This window comes from Megalops cyprinoides, chromosome 2 (assembly GCF_013368585.1).
Source record: "Megalops cyprinoides isolate fMegCyp1 chromosome 2, fMegCyp1.pri, whole genome shotgun sequence".
Taxonomy (NCBI): domain Eukaryota; kingdom Metazoa; phylum Chordata; class Actinopteri; order Elopiformes; family Megalopidae; genus Megalops; species Megalops cyprinoides.
The window spans coordinates 39,491,564-39,509,978 of NC_050584.1; the positions used below are offsets into that span (position 1 = coordinate 39,491,564).

Sequence of the window (18,415 nt, forward strand, 5' to 3'; positions counted from 1 at the left end):
GCGAGTCATGCTCACAGGTAGTAAGCTAGAAATTAGGCTCAGCCTGCAAGCAGTTTCACTGGGAAAGGAAGCTCCTGCTACGCAAAGCTTGGAACAGGAAAACACATGCACGCAGTGCAGACTGCTGACTCAGCGCCTTGCTCTCCAAATATACTATCAATATCTGTTCTGAGAGAGACGGAGCAGAGCTTGGTGCTACTGTGTTTTGAGTCAAAGCAGCGCAGTTGGTGCTAGGTTACCGTGTGAGGCGGGATTCTCTGTGTTGTGCAGCAGGAAGCGTAGATTCTGTGGTGATCCTGCATTCACAGTGACGTCCAGCCACATCACCGGCAGATGCGCCAGAACTCCCCCTCCCTCAGCCGGATGCAGCCTCTCGTAACCACAGTATCAGAGCACTAGAACCGTCCCAGCAAATCGTCTTACATTCAAGGTGCAATTATCAATGCATGGCATTACCCCTCTGGTCTCCCCTGCATTTGAAATCCCTGTTTTTAGTCCTTTTGTTGGTGAATCGCCTTTGAAATGGTGGAGGTCCCAAAAGGGGAAAAAGGGGAGGGGGAAGCATGTGAAGATGGGAGGAGCTTAGGGGAGGTGTAGGAGGAGCTCAGGTGAGGGGTGGGAGGAGCTCAGGGGAGGGGTGGGAGGAGCTCAGGGGAGGGGTGGGAGGAGCTCAGGGGGTGGGAGGAGCTCAGGTGAGGGGGCGGGAGGAGCTCAGGGGAGGGGGTGGGAGGAGCTCAGGGGAGGGGGTGGGAGGCAGAAGGAGCGCAGAGAGGGCAGTAAGCACAGAGAGGGCAGTCTCCTCAGCTGAGGGTCTTGATGCTCTCCTGCAGCTCTGGCTTGAGCAGCGTGGGGCTCTGTCCTCCAGCAGCCGCAATGTCCGCCTGCACCGCCGCATCCCAAGAGAAGGACAGGAGAGCTGAGGGGACCTGAGATAGAAAGCCACAGGCACGGTGACTCCTTCAGCACTGCACAAGCTACTGTTCAATGGTGGTAAGAGCCTGACAAAGAGGCGAGTGCGCAGAGCGTAAGCCCAAACTGTCACACTTTTGCAGGACTCACCAGGCTACATTCATTCAGGGCTACCTCCTCATCCTCCTTCAGTTTTTGTCCCCCTGGAGCCACCAGCTCAAAGGGCTGCCAGCCATCCACCAGGGACTCTCGCACAAACTGGTACAGCGCCGCTACCCTCTCTCTGGCCAGGAAGGTACCTAGAGGGACCAAGATTGGCAGTTTTGTGGTATTAATGAATACTTTCAACACCTCCTCTATTATTTTTAACTTTAGCTCTTGTTCCTCAATCCTGTCATGACAGGCAGGATACTGCGTGTTACAGTAGAGCAATAATATTTGCGTGTGACAGGAGGAATAGTGCGTGATACACTAGAGACAGTGTGTGTGTGTGTGTGTGTGTGTGTGTGTCAGCGTGGATACTGACCCTGCAGAAGGGTTCCGTCAGGTAGTCGCACTCTCAGCAGGCTGTAGTTGTACTTCCTCCTCTCCCTCTGCTCCTCGCGTTCCCGCATGGCCTTGGTTCGCAGCATTGCGTTTTTCTCCACCAACTCAGTCCTGCCAATGCAGTCATACTGGTCACCACACTTCTTACTCACAAATACACTGCCACACACTCACCACTGCACAGTGTAACTGGACCACTTTCAGGAACGCAACTCCAGTCCAAATTCATATAAATCACGGTTTGGCGGCTGGTAATACTCAAGGCCACCCCCTGGTCTCTGTACCTGAGCTGCTGTTCCCTCTTTAGCTCCTCTGCAGTCAGGTTGTAGAAGTCAGGGGGAAGTTCGAATCGTGTGGCGTGGGGGGATGGGCAGAAGGCCTGTGGCCGTCTGTCCAGCTGAGCCCTGATTGGTTCCCCCTTCTGCAGCCTGTCTCTGCTCTCCTTCAGCTGCTCCAGCTTGTCCGGCTCCTGCTCGCCCAGCACTAGGAATTCCTCACTGTTCTCTGGAGCAGAGGTGAACATCAGGGGGGTGAGGAGGTTCACTGCAGCTCCGCTCTAACGTGCACTTCCACCAGGCGCACCAGCCGACCACAAGACGCTACCACTCGTGTACTGGGATTTCACATATGGGTAAGTATCTGACTGACAAACGAAAAGGAGTTCTGATCTCAAAAATGTGGCACATAACCGGAGAGTGTTGAGACTGACTTACCCTGACCCTCTACTGGCAGAGTTTTGCTCTCAAACCCCACAGCTTGTAGGAACTCCCGAGAGCCCTCCACACAGTTCACCTTCTCCTGGGAGAGACCAAGAGAAACGAGAGTGGGTGAGGAGACTAGCAGCTGAGACTTTCTAATTCACAGCATCTTGGAAAAGACAGCTGATTTCGAAACAAGCAAACTTGTAACAGCTACTATCAGGGCTAAATTGCCGCTAGAATCATTATGTGCTTTCAAAGTTTATACTGCAGGCCCCCGCATTTCTAACAGCTTCCATCTTCTCAATGCAAAAAAATTCTAGGGTTTAAACAGGCTTTATCTGATAATTGCCCTTCTGCTCCATGCTTTTCAATTGCTAACATTAAGCAAAGCAGTCATCTTAATACAGCTATACTGTTGGTTTCACAGTAGCATGAGCACTATGAAAACCAGGAGGACACAAAAAAAACAGGCAACTATCACAGCCAGAATCAAGTTAAGGACCCTGGGCTGTAAGACAACAGCGCTATTTAGCACATGACCCAGCCTTGCAATTTTCACTATGTGTCTTTTACTCTGATCAGGATACATTTTTCACAGCGTTTTGTGAGAATGTAAAAATAACAGTTGTAAATAACACCTGGGCATAAACTATTTATCTTAGATTAGATTAAGTTTGTAATGTGGAACCTGTCATACCATGTTTCAGCTCAAATCCCGATTTCTCACCCCGAGACCACCACATGATGTGGCCTGGTGCCATGGCAGACAGATGCAGGTATGTGGCTGGTGCCTTTCACACTTCCAACCAGGCTTATTGTTGTTGGTCAAGATTTTTCCTGGTCGTCTGAAAGCCCCTCTAATGAGCACATGAGCTTTCAGCCACTCTCTGCCACTGACTGTCACTCACCTGAAAGACCTTGTTGCTGACTTTGATCTTCCTGTATTTCTCCTCTGTGGGGTTCTTACATATGTTGTCCAAGTACCTGAGAAGAGAGTACCACAGGCTCCATATATGAATAATGTAAGTCAGGATTGACTGGTGTATTTCTATTGATCTACTCTCCACATCCAGTGGTATGCTATTCTCACTGCTGTGGTACTACCCCAAATCCCACTCCCTTAACGCTACACTTTTCTCACTTGCTGATGATGTCCACCGCAGCCTTCACTTTCTCCCTGTCTTTGTTGAAAGTATGAATCATCATAATGGAGGCTTCCACTTGATCCTCTGCAAACCGCTGTAATGGAGGGATAGTGTTAAATACATTAAGAACCACACACTTTCAAAATGAAGCATACGCTGCATTGCTATGAATTACAGTGTCAAGAGATCATACATATGACTCAACACAATCTTTTTAGCCTAAAAAGAAGGAGAGACAGGGGAGATTTGACAAAGGTTTTAAATTTTTGAAAGGGATAAATAAAGTAGACTAAAGAACCTCTGTCACCAGAATAAGAGGACATAATTATAAATTAGGTAAAGATAAATTTCCTACTGATACCAGGAAGCATTTTCTTGTCTTGGGGAGTTATAAATGCATGGAATAGCTTGCCAGGATTTGTAGTAGAAGCAGAGCCAGGGTGTTCAAAGCAAGCATGACACAGCCCTGGATACAATCTAGACTATAGACAAAATAACAAGTCTAGCTGGGCAGAATGGCCTGTTCTCATCATTAAACTTCTTATGTTCTTATGTTCTAATCCCAAACAGGTTCTGGGATGGCTTGGCACACAAAAGTATCTGATCTGCCAGTTTGTTTAAAAAAGAAAGAAGCAGCATTTGACTGTGTTAGGGCACACTAAGGCCTTCCACATGCTCCTTAAAGGGGCCTTTCCACAGATTTTGTTGATTAAATAATAAATGAAAGCTTAAATGAGACCAACTCATTGCTCTTAACTCCAAGTCAGTGAGCCTGACATCAAACCGTTAAACATGTTTTCCGTAGTTCTGACTTGCAGAAGTTCAGACTTTACCCCTTACAAGTGAATTGGGCTAAGGACAGAGATACCCACCATAAGAATGGCCTCTTTAACATGCATCTCCCTCTCACTCTTTGTTAAGGAGGCTCCAGTGAGAGGACAGGTGAAATACACTCCCGACACTGAGAAACAAGCAGGATCCTTATTTGTAATTTTAGAGCCCTGTCAAAGAAAGTACACCATACATGAGTTTCTCTGCTTCAAGGACAGTGTGTCACTGAATTAGTCTGCATCAGTCCTTACCTCAATGGATGTTGCCAATTTTTGATCAGAAGCCATTGCTGATGCTTCTGCCTCAAGCTCCTTTTTCACTGAAGGAGAGAGTGAAACACACATTAGACCAAATCCAAATCAAGTTTGTCATTTATGTATCCACATTACTTAAGACTTGAACAAGCCATTTCAGTCCATCTGTCAGCGGGGGCACTTCTGCTGTACCCTTGCGCAAGGTACTGCTCACAAGCGCAACAGCAAAATCCAGCTGATTAAATGGATAAAAATTTAAGTCACTCTGGGTAAGAGCATCTGCTACATGACAATAATGTAATGCAATGTAATGTGTATAGCAGAAAAATCCTGCTGAACTATGACCACCATTCCAGCAAACGTCACTACTATCACCTGGTGCAATATGTGTCTTTATGTTTGTGTTGCTACCGCATAAGTACTGCTGTAGGATTGTTAGTACATTATTAAATGATTAGCTTACCTTCTCCAGTGCATTGTACACAGCCAACAATTTGCACATAATTACTTTGTATAGCTGCATATTTACAGAGACAGTTCAGGTTAAGCATCTTGCTCAAGGGTACAACAACAGTGCTCCCCATGGGATCTGAACCTGCAGCCTTGCAGTTAACAGCTGAGATCCCTAACCACTATGCCACTAGCTGTAGCTGGCTAACTCACCCTGAAGGCGAATAGCATCCTGCGAGGTCTGGAGTCGCGGGCGTTGCTGCTGCTCAATCCGAGCCAGGGCTGCAGCCCCTGCCCTCTGAGCCCCTTCTGTGGGTGCTTGACGGGGCTTGGCAGGGGCATTGCTCTGCACCACTGGGGACTTGGAGCTGCAGGGAATAGGGGAATGACAAAGTGGTATGTTGTAGCCTATACACATAAACCTACAATAAACGCGACTCGCTGACAAACAAGTGGACACACGAACTCTATGTCTACTGTATAGGCTAGCACTGCCTGGTTCACAGTGGTACAATAGCCAGCAGTTTTACTGACCCACCTATTAACGAACTTTATTGCTCACTTCTAAGATGGTGCTGCCAGCAGGTTATTCAGTAGGTAGCCTACTTGAACAACTGAACGATTTAACATACCACTACTACACAGGTTGAGCCGTCCCTTAACTTCGGTCGTACACAGAACGGTACAAAGATAACACAAATATGGTTAAACAGGAAATCACACCCGCAGCGATTCAGCAACAACGTGCAATTAGCGTCCCAGAGTATGGTGAACAGTCATCCGCTAAGAGCTCGTCAGGAAGGCGATATTACAGCTGACGAGAGCGTGCGTGCGATTCGGTCTGCGCCCAACCAAACCCCTTTCTGAACTACAACAAAGCATCGAGCGCAAGCCACGATCCCTAGGATCACAATCAGCGCTGCAACTGCTAACGCGCTATAGCCTGCACCGCCCTAAGTGACAGCTGTTAAAGTTTGTTCACCTGCCATCTTCGGTTAGTTTCTTCCCTGGTCCTGCTGCCTTGAACTTGACGTCTTTTTTGATGTCTTCGAAGAACTTCTTCATGTCTATTTGTTACAGGAAAAATAGAGAAAGAAAAGGGGTGGAAAATTTAACAGACGAAGAAAGAAGAGAGACTGGTATGTGACAGATCGTCAGTTATGTTTACATTTGGAAGGTAACCGGAATAAGGAAGCAAACCGACCGGAAGCATCGCACATTTCACGTACGATTTAACAGTAATGTTCGACGTACAGCGCCCCCGTGACTTTTGGAAGCATACTAATCTTTTCTTCTTCAGTGTTTAATACCGGTTTTACAACAACCTTCAAAGCATATTTTCGCCACCTACTGTTGTGGATTGTGCAATGGCGTAATGGAAGGCCATTTCATCGAGCTAATTATGAAAATAAACTAAAGGAATAATTGCCTGACACCCGAGTGATGTACATAACAGCATATTCAGAGCAGATCACTCATTTCTAGATTTTTTTTTTATTGCAGAGAACAAGCTTTCCCTCTCAGTGTCATACTTGTAGCAATAGATATTCAACAGACTTAAATTCCTGGCAATTTATGAGTACCGTGTTTATAAATTAGATTTAATGTTCAGCTGAGCCCTGTATTCCCTAAAGAAGACCAAAGCTTCCTTTTTAAGATTCTCCCAGACTATCACTACTTTAACCCCTCTCTGCAAACCATAAAAGTATAATCCCTTCACTTCTTTATTCAATGACTCCTGCTAGATCTGTCTAGTATCTTTCTTGATTAGCACTTTAGCTTTTGCACTGTAAAGATGGACTTCAACATCTATGTGGGGTTCCTGTGTATGGGTCTCTTTTAGCCATCTACTCTTTTAGCCATGTTGTCTGTTGACTCATTGCCTTCTATCCCCTCACGTGCTGGTGGATCCCAGAAGAAACAAAAATCAGTCCCGACCCAGAGTGGAGAGCCTAAATGATATTCAGAAGGAGACCCTAAGTCTAGCTATAATGAAAATACTGACTCATCAGAATTGCAGTGGCATCCAAGTAGACTACTGCTACCTGAGTGACATGAGGATCCTGGCTGTGCAATGATATATTATCAGTCATCATCTTGCACCCAAATTCATCAAAATCTGCCATGAACACTGCAGATCCCCTGCAACACAAGGCCCCTCAGACCCATTGGTGTACACAGGGAGACAGGAGCTGATAAACAAATGCAGAGTGGAATGACAAAGGGGACCCGGAAGGTAATGCAACAGTTGGGCTACAGGTTTTCCTTACACAGACTCACATCCACAGTATAGGCGTTCATCCTCTACCAAGTTGAGTGTCCTCATGTCCCTCTGTGTTAAACCGATAGGCTACAGACAGTTTTCGTGCAATGTTTGTCACATTTTAATGTCTGTCCCCCAACTTGTAATGGAGGACCACAGCAGCTGAACATATGCCTGAACTCCATTCAACTTTCTAAGCAATGTATCAGCAGCTGAATAATTAGCTGTGCACCCATAAGTATTACCTGGAAATATGTGCAGTGTATTCCAAAGTGACTGTACTGTACGTTCTTGTTCAAATGCCCTATTCAACTGAACTGCAAACTGCATCGCTTGTATTTGCTTAAGTTTTTGCACACACTCACACAAAATATGGAAATTTAAGTGGATAGGCTGGACAAGTATGTATCTACTGGGCAGGGTCAGTGTCAGGTGTCTGCATGTGAAACCGTTTTTCATACCATTTCCTCTGAATATATTTTAAATCTCGAATAAATATGAATATTATCATATGAGAAAACATTTATGTAGAGGGTACACCATATACACATTTTTGTATGTCGACCTCAGGAAGCGCAGAGGTAAATATTCTAACTCATTAAAAATGAAAGGAAACATAATGCAAAACAAGTGCGATTTCAACGTTTTCGCATGCAAACTAATAATCTTGTCAGAATGATTGCGGGATCGAAAATTCGCGTCGTCCTCTCAACGGCGAGCTCTCATTGGTGGGAAAGGCAGAACGACAGGCGGCAAGCCCAATGCACGGTGGAGAATAGGAGGAACTTCCGTTTTGAAAGCCCGAGAACTGGCGGAAGCTACCCTCTAACCGAGCCGTCTTCTCCCGCTGAGGTGTGTGTCGTTAAACAGGTCTCGTGTTGGCCTGGAACCAAGGGACAACAAGACACAGAAAGCAAGAGGTGAAGAGAGAGAGCGTTGGGAAACAGAAAAAATGCCGCACAATTTCCAGCCAGGGGACCTGGTTTTCGCCAAAATGAAGGGGTACCCCCACTGGCCAGCCCGGGTAAGCTAGTACCTCAGAAACAAGGGTGGGCGGTAGCGGGACGCTTGGGACTCATTATGCATCCTGGAGAGTGACAGTGGCATAGAGCACTAGCTAGGTGGTAACTAGCTAGCTAGCTAGCTAGCTGGCTCGTTCGTTCTGAGAAACGTTTCACTGTTGGCATCCATGGTTTTTTTTTAGATGTGAAGGTTTTTGTATTGCGTTATCTAGCTGTATGCATGCGCACAAATGTCTCAAAGTTACTGTGGTGTGCACTGTACATGAAGATTTGCTGGGTGTTCTGTTGAGGAGGTGTACTACACGAGTTTTAGGTAGCTTGAAATCTAACTTGTTTGTTTTGCTCAGACTTTTATCTTCGTTATTTAGCAATTCGGTTAGCTAGCAAGATGGAGGGTTACATGATAGGTGAGACACCTCTGCACTCGTAATTGGGGATTTAGCTAGCCACCTCCTTCCCTAAAGCAACTCGAACAATTTAAAGCCATCATAAACTTTCTCGACATAATTGCACAGTTATCTAACTACCTTAAGTTGCACAGAATGGCGTGATCCTGATATGCTTTCAAGATGTAGGTTAATTACTTCATATAAGTTTGTATTCAGGTTCTGTCCATTCATTCAGTAATTTATTCTTAAATTAGTCTTAAATCGTTAATACATTTTAATTTCGTATGTAGTATATGGTCAAATGATGATCCAGAATTTGAAAAGCATAAAGCAGTCACAACAGACTTGTCTGTGGCTGGAAGTAACTCTGAGTTTATTTTTGCACAACATTAGTGTAGCAGCAAAACTGGGACACTGGTATTAATTTCTTTTTTAGCTATAGTATGATTTCACACTGTGGGAAGTAAGCTTCTCATATAAGTGGTGGTAGATGAAAGTGTCGGTATGTTTTATTTACAAGGTGCACCAATGTAGGCGCATTTACAAACTCAGAACAATAGAGGTGGTGGAACAATCAGATCTAGCAACTACTGGATGTGAGAGAATGTAGAGGTGGTAGGCGAAAGAGTTAAATAACTTTACGCACATGCTGATACATACTGAATGTATTCTGTGTTGCCCAAACTGACTAGAAGGGTGTTGCAGTGATAGCAATATTTATATTTTCGTCCCTTTTTGTTTCCTGTTGGTCAGTTATGTCTCACATCTCCTTTTTCTGTTGCATGGTCATCTCATAGATTGAGGATGTGGCAGAAGGGGCAGTGAAGCCACCACCCAATAAAATCCCCATCTTCTTCTTTGGGACCCACGAAACGTGAGTAGAGCTGGAAGTATGACATCACTCACCACAGCTCAATTTGATGAAGTAACTCACTTTGACACACTTACCAACATATGGTTGTCCTGTGATATGATTGTGTGGATCCCTACTGAAGCAGACCTGCTCCCCATTACAAAACTTAATTGAAGCCATTGCAGTTGCCTAATCTTGTTTTTATGACATTTTATGAAAATAAGTATGATTTTCAGTTTTAATGTGACAGCCTGTACAGTTAAAGATTCACAATTAGCTGTTTTGTGGTAAAACTGTTCAAACCAATTAGCATAAGCCATATGTTTATTTCTGTGATGCAAACACGTCAATGTTATTACTGTATCAACATTAGAGTTTTGATTTATTGTCAGTGTAACATGAAAACAAGATTTCTGAATGTCATGAATGCTGTGTAGTAACCAGAGCTTTAATCTAAGCAGACTTTTGTCATCTGACCATTTTAGTCAATCTTGGCTGTATTTTCAGTTTGTAAGTACACCCTCATGTGACTGGAAGTATCACTGAAAATGCACAGTTGCTTAACGTTGTAGGAAATGTGTTCTGGCACAAAGCGTGAAGTGGTCCATGGCAATGGAAAGGCTCTATCAGGAGCGGAATTTGGTTGGAGTAAGATGGCTGCTGGGCCACCTTCTTTTAAGTACCACTAGGTGGCACCAAAATGCAGAAGGCGTTGAATGAAATTTAACATTTCAACATGTACATTTAAAAGGTATTTTGAAGATACTTTTTAGCATGCTTACATTTAAAATAATCATATTTAATCAGGAAACTGGAAGAAGAGATGCTTCTCATGTGCCTAAGCAGAATTCATGCCATTTGTGGGGTATTGATTGTCAAGATGCTCAACAAGTGTGATTCTTGTTGTGCTTTGAGATTTGGGCTTGTATGCCTCTTCAGTAGTCCGGCATTCACATATGAGTTTGATATGTAACAGATGTAGCACACAGTGAATATCAGAACAGTATGTTTCAATAGATGTGCCGGATACTCTTTCTTCCTCAGTGCATTCCTTGCTCCAAAGGACCTTTTTGCCTATGAAAAATACTACGAACGATATGGGAAACCCAACAAAAGGAAGGGTTTCAATGAGGGATTGTGGGAAATCCAAAACAACCCACATGCCTCCTACACCGCCCCTCCAGTAAGTCCATTATTTAGTGTCCCTTCTCTCCTGCACTGATTAATGCTGCCCAGTGCAAGAGCAACATAATGTACTGTTAAAGTAAATGCAGAATTTAAAAGAATTTTATTCTCTTATGTTGGAATCTGTACTTGTGTTAAATGTAAGCATTATTTCATATCTGCTATTTCCACATTGCAACAAAAAATTCAGAGGAAACACCTGTTCACTCCTCTTATTAAACGCATTCATCTCTCAGCCATTCAAATGATGTCTCTTACTTCCCTTTTGCTTGACTCTCACCTTTTTTTTACAACTATGCAATATACTTCTGATTGAAAGCACTGGTTTCTCTTCATTTCTCCACACATGACATCCATAGCTGGATTAGGGGTGTCTTTTTGTGGCATTCCTTGACAACTCCCCTTAATTCAGCAAATCAGCGCTGCTGTCTGATATGTTACCTATGCAGCAGCGCATCCAATTAGGCTCACCAAAATGTTTCATTCTTTTCCTGCTTATGAAAATATAGGTGCCTAGCTCCTCAGACAGTGAGGCGGGGGCCAGTGAGAACGCAGGAGGAAGTGATGGAGAGGAGGAGGAAGCGGTGGTGCCCAGGAAAGCAGAGACAGGAAGTGATGTGGATTCTGACTCTGGAAGTGATGATCAAAGAAGAGGAGGAGGAGGGATAAAGAGGAAAGCCCCTGCACAAAAGGTGATTGTAGGGTCACCCCATCATCATTGTACTGGTTTCCACAGACTAGAGCGTGCGGCCTGGTGAATGTTACCTTGCTGTAGTCACAGTAATGCCGGTTTATACACCTTTGTCTCATTTCCTTTGTGTGCTCTGGGTTGGGTGAAGTGCAATGCATCCGACCCAGAATAATTTTACAGAGCTAGTCTGAAGTCCCTTCTAAAGAGATGTCACAGTAGTGGTATTAACCAAATATCTAAACATTTGTTGTCCATCAAAATGTTCATCATTTGTTAAAAATAAAGTGCATGAGCAATATTAGAATTTAAGGTATTTAAGTAGCCTACTTAAGTATCCTATCCGCCTTTTATTCAGGGTGATCATAAAGTCCCAGTATATTTAGTTGAAGCTCTGAGTTCTCTCAGCATTACATGTAGATGTTAACATGAATAATTTATTAACATTTACATGAGAGGCAAAAGATTTTTTTGAAATATTATATTTTAAATATTATATTTTTGTGTTGAAGTAAACATTTTCCCAGAAATAGATTTGGAATTCATGGTTTTATACCCTTTATAATTCCCAGAACCAATGGCTCCAACTCTCTTTCTTGCTGTAAATTGGAAACTTTCTTGATTGCATAAGTACATAAATACAGATTTCAAATGCTAGGCATAATTGCATATAAAAGCTGTTATTTGTATACTGTGTTAGGCTGTAGCTTAAATGTGTGGAATTTAGGTTTGTGTAGGTTTCATCAATGCACTAGCCTTGTGTGAACTGATTGATTTGGTACAGCCAGCTTCATTCTAAAGGCTGGAGGCCAGCGTGTCAGAAATTAGGATTCCAAGTGAATTTTAGAGAAATCGAGTGCCTCTTCACCTTGCATTGGAGGGCGTGCTCTGACATCAGTGTAACATTCTTGTGGAATGATATGCGATTTTCTCTTCTTTGAAACTGGTTCCCTGCTTTTCAGTATGCAGGCCTACCAAACTGAAGTGCTTTAATAAGACTCTGCAGATTGAAGTGTCGGTGTCGTGTGGCTGCCGTGCTCTAGCACTTTCTCAAGGCAGCCTCAGCGCTTCCTCGCACTCACCGCTGTGTCCTCCCTGCAGCGCCCGCCCCTGAAGCGAGCGCGTGGGTCCTCCAGTGACCGGGAAGAAGCAGAGGAGAGCGGGTCCCCCTCGGACCCTGACCCCTCACCCAGCTTTGATTCCGACTCTGGCAAGAACAGCGACCAGGTATTGTCCGATATCCCCTTTCATGCATACCGCACCCTGTCCAATGGTTGTGAAATGATAAAATGACACACATGCTTTGGTATGATAAGAAAAGAAAAATAGAGTAAAAGTCATCGGGTCACTTAGCTCCGACTCGTGTTTCAGAATTGACAGTGATGTGTTTGTGTCTCAGGATTTCACTCCGGAGAAGAAGTCTGTGGCCCGAGGTGGGAGGAAGGGAGCTGGTAGAGGCAGGAGGAAGGTGAGCAACTCTTCATTACCTTAAACCAACGTTGTCATTACTGCTTCATTCTGCAAATGGTATGGAATCTACATCAGAATGATGTAGATTTTCATCCTTTTCTCTTTTTTTTTCTATGTCGTTTTCTCTTTTTTTCAACACGTCACAACCCTCCCTCACTGTGTTGTTCTGGGCTTGTCCCGCTTGTGACCCAATCTCCCTCTCTTGGTGGGGCCCTCTTTCACCCTCACTCCCATTCTCTCCTGCCACTCCAGAAGCCGGCCTCAGATTCGGACTCCGACTCAGACTCTGCATCTCAGTCTGAGGAGAAGCCCAGGCAGAGTGATTCCGAGGAGGAGCAGAAGCCACGACCGGCGCTCTCGGGATCAGAATCCCAGTCTGGGTCCAAGTCCGACTCCGAGTCCGACCCGCCGCCCAGGAAAGCCCCCCAGGGGCGCAAGAAAGGTGACGGAAGATTGCTGCTGATCAGCGACTGTGCTGCTGGTCCATCTTTTTTTGTTACGCCCCATATGATGTAGTCTGGCTCTTGGAGTAGGAATAAGGGTGCTTGTTGCTGTGAGGAAAGGATGAAAAATTAATCCCCTCGTAATTTAAAATGGAGACATAGAAGCGCACTGTCAGACTGTCCCAGAAAGGTGTGATTTGAATGCATTTGTCTCCTGTGAACCTTACAGAGAAACCAGCCCCAAAGTCTCGTGGACGCAAACCAAAGCCTGCCCCGGCCAGACCGCCCCCTTCCTCTTCAGACAGTGACAGGTCAGCTTGTTTACCTCCCATACACTGAATTCACAGTACTCTAGCATGTCCTCTTTTTAGATCCGCCAGTACCAATGTCAGACGTGCCACTGTCAGGTGCAGATGAGGAGCCTGACTTCTGTGTTTGCCCTGCTTGTCTCTCCTCCTCTACCCTGCTCCGCCTTCCCCCGCCGTAGCGACAGCGAGCCGGACCGCATCAGCGAGTGGAAGCGGCGGGACGAGGAGCGCCGGCGTGAGCTGGAGGAGCGCAGGAAGAGGGAGGAGGCCGAGGAGCTGCGCAGGCTGCGGGAGAGGGAGAAGGAGGAAGAGGAGAGGAGGAGGAGGGAAAAGGAAAAGGGGGGAGGGGATAGCGGGAGCAGCAGCAGCAGCTCGGACGAGGGTGTGGATGACCAGCCCATCAGGAAGACCAAGAAGCCGCCTCCGCCACCCATACCCGCGCCCTCCGACTCTGACTCCCCGCCGCCTGATGAGGTATGTCTCTGGGTCAGCGTGGCTGTGCCTTCTTCAGTTTCCTTTGCAAACGCAGGTGTCACATGTCCATGCCCATGCATGCCCATTTGCTCCCTCTTGCCCGGTCTGTCCCACTGCAGTACGCTGAGTCATCATGAAGGAGTCCCTGGCTGACTGTGTGTTCTAATATTAGGTGAAGAAAGCCCCTAAGCGTCCGGACAGCCAGAAGAAAGATAAGCCAAAGAAAGAGAAGGATGTGAAAGACAAAAAGGAGAAAGGATGGAAGGACAAGAAGGTCCGGAGGAAAGAGGAGAAGCCGCGTCCAAGGTAATGGAGATGGAGACCCAGTGGGCAACAGAGATTGATTTATGGAACAGACAGCTCTTCTGAAGTATGACCAAAATTGAATAGTTTTGTCCTGGGGAAATAGGACAGACCAGAACGTTTGAAAAACTGTCCTGTAATAATAGGGTTAGCAATCAAAGCAATGGGATGCAAACTGAACTGGATATGCAGCTTGATGAGTTTTGCTGGCAGTGTAACCGTGTGGATCCCTCCCTTTCCAGGCTGAAGCCAGAGAAGCCTAAGAGGAAGCCAGAGCGATCTCCAGAGAAGAAGATGGAGAAGAAAAAAGGTCAGGGCACTCCTACAGAGATACGTATGCTGAAAACATGAATGAAACAAAAGCCATTGCTTAAAATGAGGTGTTGAACATTGGGAGAAATGGTGCACAAAAAGTCTTACCCGCACTCACAGTAGTGGTGTCGATACAGAAGTGAGATTGTCCTGTTTGCAGGTGCTAGTCACTTACCTTGTCTCTTTTTTTGTTTGTCTGGCCTCAGAGCTGTCCCCAGAGGAGAAGCTGCAGAAGCTCCACACTGACATTAAGTTTGCACTGAAGGTGGACAATCCAGTGAGTGAACTGTCAGCATTAGTATCGCACATAACACCCCCCTCCCCCCGACATCCGACATCTCTGCACCACCACATACAGCACTCTCAGTTGTTACACATAATTCTGATTATGCATTTCACATCTGTCAGCTACTCATGCTCATAAATGTGCTGAGCACATACAGTGCTGTTTCTACTGTTTACGTCGTTGTACTTGTGCCTTGAACGTGTCTATGATAAACACTCTACTCGCAACAGTCCATGTGGGTTATTCTGTGTGAAATGGGACTGGCATCCAGAGATTTTGCCTATGAAGGAATGTCCACATTACAAACATTTCAAGAAAATCTGAGAGGGTCCCGTTTAACATGAAATGACCCATATAGAGATCACTGCACCGGCATGACCGGCCTCTTCCCCTCTCCATCCCCCAGGATATTGAGCGCTGTCTTCAGGCCCTGGAAGAGTTGGGCTCAGTGCAGGTCACCAGCCACATCCTGCAGAAGAACACTGATGTAATCACCACTCTCAAGAAGGTTCGTGTGTCGTTGGGAATCTGCGAGGGTTATAAGTTGTGTATTATGTTTGGCACAGGCTCATTCAAATGAGAGTGTGCCAAACTTGCCCTGATTCTCATATCAAATGGCTGCAAGATAAACTGATTTGTTGTGGGAGTTGTGCTTAGATGGAGCCAGTGTGTACTCATTGTTTGCTGCCTGTGTCAGATTCGGCGGTACAAGGCTAGCAGTGCAGTGATGGAGAAGGCCAGCCAGGTTTACAACAAGCTGAAACTACAGTTTCTGGGCAAATTAGAGCCCGCACTTAAACCCCGATCAGATGAGAAGAGCCAGGAGAACTGTGGAAAGGAGAAACAAAACACAGGTAACTCTTCTGCAGTTCCTGATTTTATCAGCTGTTTTGCTGTCCCTCCCTCTTCTTTTGTTGTTAGTTGTTTCCTTCCCATTTACATTTCTTAGTCTCCTTTTTTTCCTTTTACTTGGACCTCCCAATTGTCTTACCTTACTTAGTATCTCTGTACCTTTTATTTCTTTACCAAACTACATTACATTACGTTATTATTTAGCAGATGCTCTTATTCAAAGCAACTTATACAGTGGATTTAAAAAAAGGCATGAAAAGTTGCACCAACAGGTCACCACAGGCCACATATGAACAAGCATCAGTACCAAACGCAGTACTGAGATTGTAAGTGTGTGCCTGAATCAATGTGTAAAGGCAATACAGCATGCACAGCCTAAGGACTTAACCGTTCCAAATACAACGTGAACGTATGCCCTGAAATTTACTTCCATATGTCTAATTACTTAAAACTTGAGTAGAAAGTACCCTTCTACATATGTAATTACGCATAAGAGGGATGAACGATTACGCTTGGGTAGAGTGGCTGAAGTTTAGCCTGAAGAGGTGGGTCTTCAGGCTCCAGCAAAATTATTTAATAAAATCCTACTTCCTGTATTCCTGTGTTTAGTTTTATAGTCTGTAGGCGTGTTGCCGATGCATTGACCCGGGGAAACGGAAGATGGTTTTAACGGTTGAAAGTTTATTGTTCCTCAGATGCAGAGCCTGTGAATGGGGAGTCTGAGCTTCAGAAAAAAGACGCTGAATCTGAGTGCATCTCCAAGTCACCTGACCAGGAGGACAGTGAGCATACATCTGCTCCCCCCAACAGGTGAAAGGCCCCTCTTCGGACTACCCTCTTGTCTCTGTTCCTTTCACTCTGTCACTGTCTTTATCACTAGTTAGAGTAATGAAAACAAAGGTAGATTGGTTTTACACTCTCTTTCAATATTATCTGTCCATTTACATGAATGTAACAATTTATAAAAGTAATATGTGCCATTTGCTTTATCTTTATCATGGATCTTTACTTTGTAACGATACAGTTTATTTCAGCAGAACGTTGACTACATTATTTCAATACCGTGCCATTTACAGATGGTAACTCATACCCTGTCCTGATGACATTTCTCCAATACAATGTTCCTTGCTTTATTTGCATGTGGGATAATGTGTGACAGATCGTATTTGTCAGGTCTGAAACCATGTAAAATAAGATAAAGCAGAAATAATATTGTGTACGAGTGCTGTGAAATTAAACATTGCAACTTAAGTAGCTATATCAAGCATAGCCCATTTAGTAGCCATATCACAGTGCAATACATTCTGTAAAAATAATCATTTTTGTCTTAGTGAAAACTGTTTGTATATTTCATGCACAATATTGTAGTTGGTGCAGGTTTTGATGTTTGCTGTTGCTTAATGTGATGTTGCGTGTTACATTAATCATTAATTAGCATCACGTTAGAAATAGATAAATACGTAAATTAAACAACATTCCACGTGGTTCACAAATGATGAATAATATTCTGCAAAATCAGGTGGTAGGTATTCACACCTTTTGTCATGGACTGCAAAAAACGATTGCAATTATTCTGATTTCTCTTTCCCTGTGTCAAAGACTCAGTCCTGAGAGCCCAGCCAAGCAGCAGACACAAGCTGATGATGTCACAGACCACAGCGTTACTTCAGAGACAGACCCACCAGCTGCAGAGAGTTGAGGAAACCAGAAGCATAGTACAGTTGTTCGTGGCATACAAAAAAGGAGAGAATGCTCAGACTGACTGCATCGTGGCACCGTGCTGATGCTGTTCTTTTTTCTTTTTTTTTTTAAATATCAACTGTATTTTCCTTTTGTTCAGACTTTTGTACAACAACCACAGCCCCTGTTACCATTGCAGCCTCCCCTTTTCTTTATCCTCTTTCTGATCTCCAACAATAGCATTCATTTGTATTGTATATACATTGAGGGGATGTGTATTTAGCACTTTGAACTTGAGGAGGGGCAAGAGGGAGGAAGGGAGCTTTGTCATGAATGTCAAAGTCTTTAATGTTTCAGTGGAGCAGTTTCAACACTCGTTCAGTGTGAGTCGGTGGATGTCAGTGTTGACTGTGTTAGAAAAATGTTGAAGCCTAAAAAGATCTCTGAAGGAGTAAAAATTTGTTTAGGTTGTATGGAATGGATTTTGAACATGTCTTGATTGTAAGCTTTGTCCATGTCTTCATTCATTTTTATTTGATCATTTTAAAGCTGGTGGTTGTTTTAGGATTCAGTTTGACTAAGAAAGCAACCCTATCAATTGGACTTCTTCACTTATCGCTCCATAGAAGTACACTTAAGTCTTTTATGTTCCAATTATTACTGCATATTACTTGGCCTTCTTACTGACTACTGTAGAGGTTCTTGTGTCTGGTCTTCCTTCAGCTACTTCTGTCACCTACTTCTGTTTTACTTTTGGAAAATGTACTTAGTGTGTACAGATGAGCATAAAATGTTGTTGATATGATCTTTATCAGAGATTGTGTATAAGATATTCAGATACTATTCAGCAGGACCCCTAAAGAAATGTGCAGATTTTTTGAAATATAATAGATAGTGTTACTGCTATGTGAAGCAGTGAGATTTTTAACAACCATTTGATGAGTCGAATAAAAATGTTGGTATGGTAGTCCCCAATACTGGACTGACTATTTGTTTGAATATTTAAATTAATAATTTCCAAAAATGTCATACTCATCAATACCTCCTCCCA

General features: G+C 44.3%; 2 protein-coding genes across 2 annotated transcripts; one reads left to right on the forward strand and one right to left on the reverse strand.

The window, feature by feature from the left end:
- Window positions 1-729: 729 nt before the first annotated feature.
- On the reverse strand, window positions 730-6,022 carry ubxn6 (UBX domain protein 6). The gene is made up of 11 exons (XM_036522406.1): window positions 5,819-6,022; window positions 5,050-5,204; window positions 4,384-4,451; window positions 4,174-4,302; window positions 3,298-3,395; window positions 3,065-3,140; window positions 2,169-2,253; window positions 1,740-1,959; window positions 1,436-1,566; window positions 1,060-1,208; window positions 730-926 (listed from the first exon to the last, which is right to left on the reverse strand). Exons 1-11 carry the CDS (start codon window positions 5,899-5,901, stop codon window positions 801-803), a joined length of 1,320 nt encoding a protein of 439 aa, XP_036378299.1. The 5' UTR covers window positions 5,902-6,022; the 3' UTR covers window positions 730-800.
- Window positions 6,023-7,922: 1,900 nt separating this feature from the next.
- On the forward strand, window positions 7,923-17,719 carry hdgfl2 (HDGF like 2). The gene is made up of 16 exons (XM_036522219.1): window positions 7,923-8,123; window positions 9,308-9,384; window positions 10,408-10,546; window positions 11,058-11,240; window positions 12,338-12,463; window positions 12,636-12,704; window positions 12,959-13,148; window positions 13,379-13,460; window positions 13,637-13,931; window positions 14,104-14,237; window positions 14,477-14,544; window positions 14,753-14,823; window positions 15,239-15,340; window positions 15,530-15,686; window positions 16,380-16,494; window positions 17,284-17,719. Exons 1-16 carry the CDS (start codon window positions 8,052-8,054, stop codon window positions 17,381-17,383), a joined length of 1,980 nt encoding a protein of 659 aa, XP_036378112.1. The 5' UTR covers window positions 7,923-8,051; the 3' UTR covers window positions 17,384-17,719.
- The last annotated feature ends 696 nt before the right edge of the window (window positions 17,720-18,415 follow it).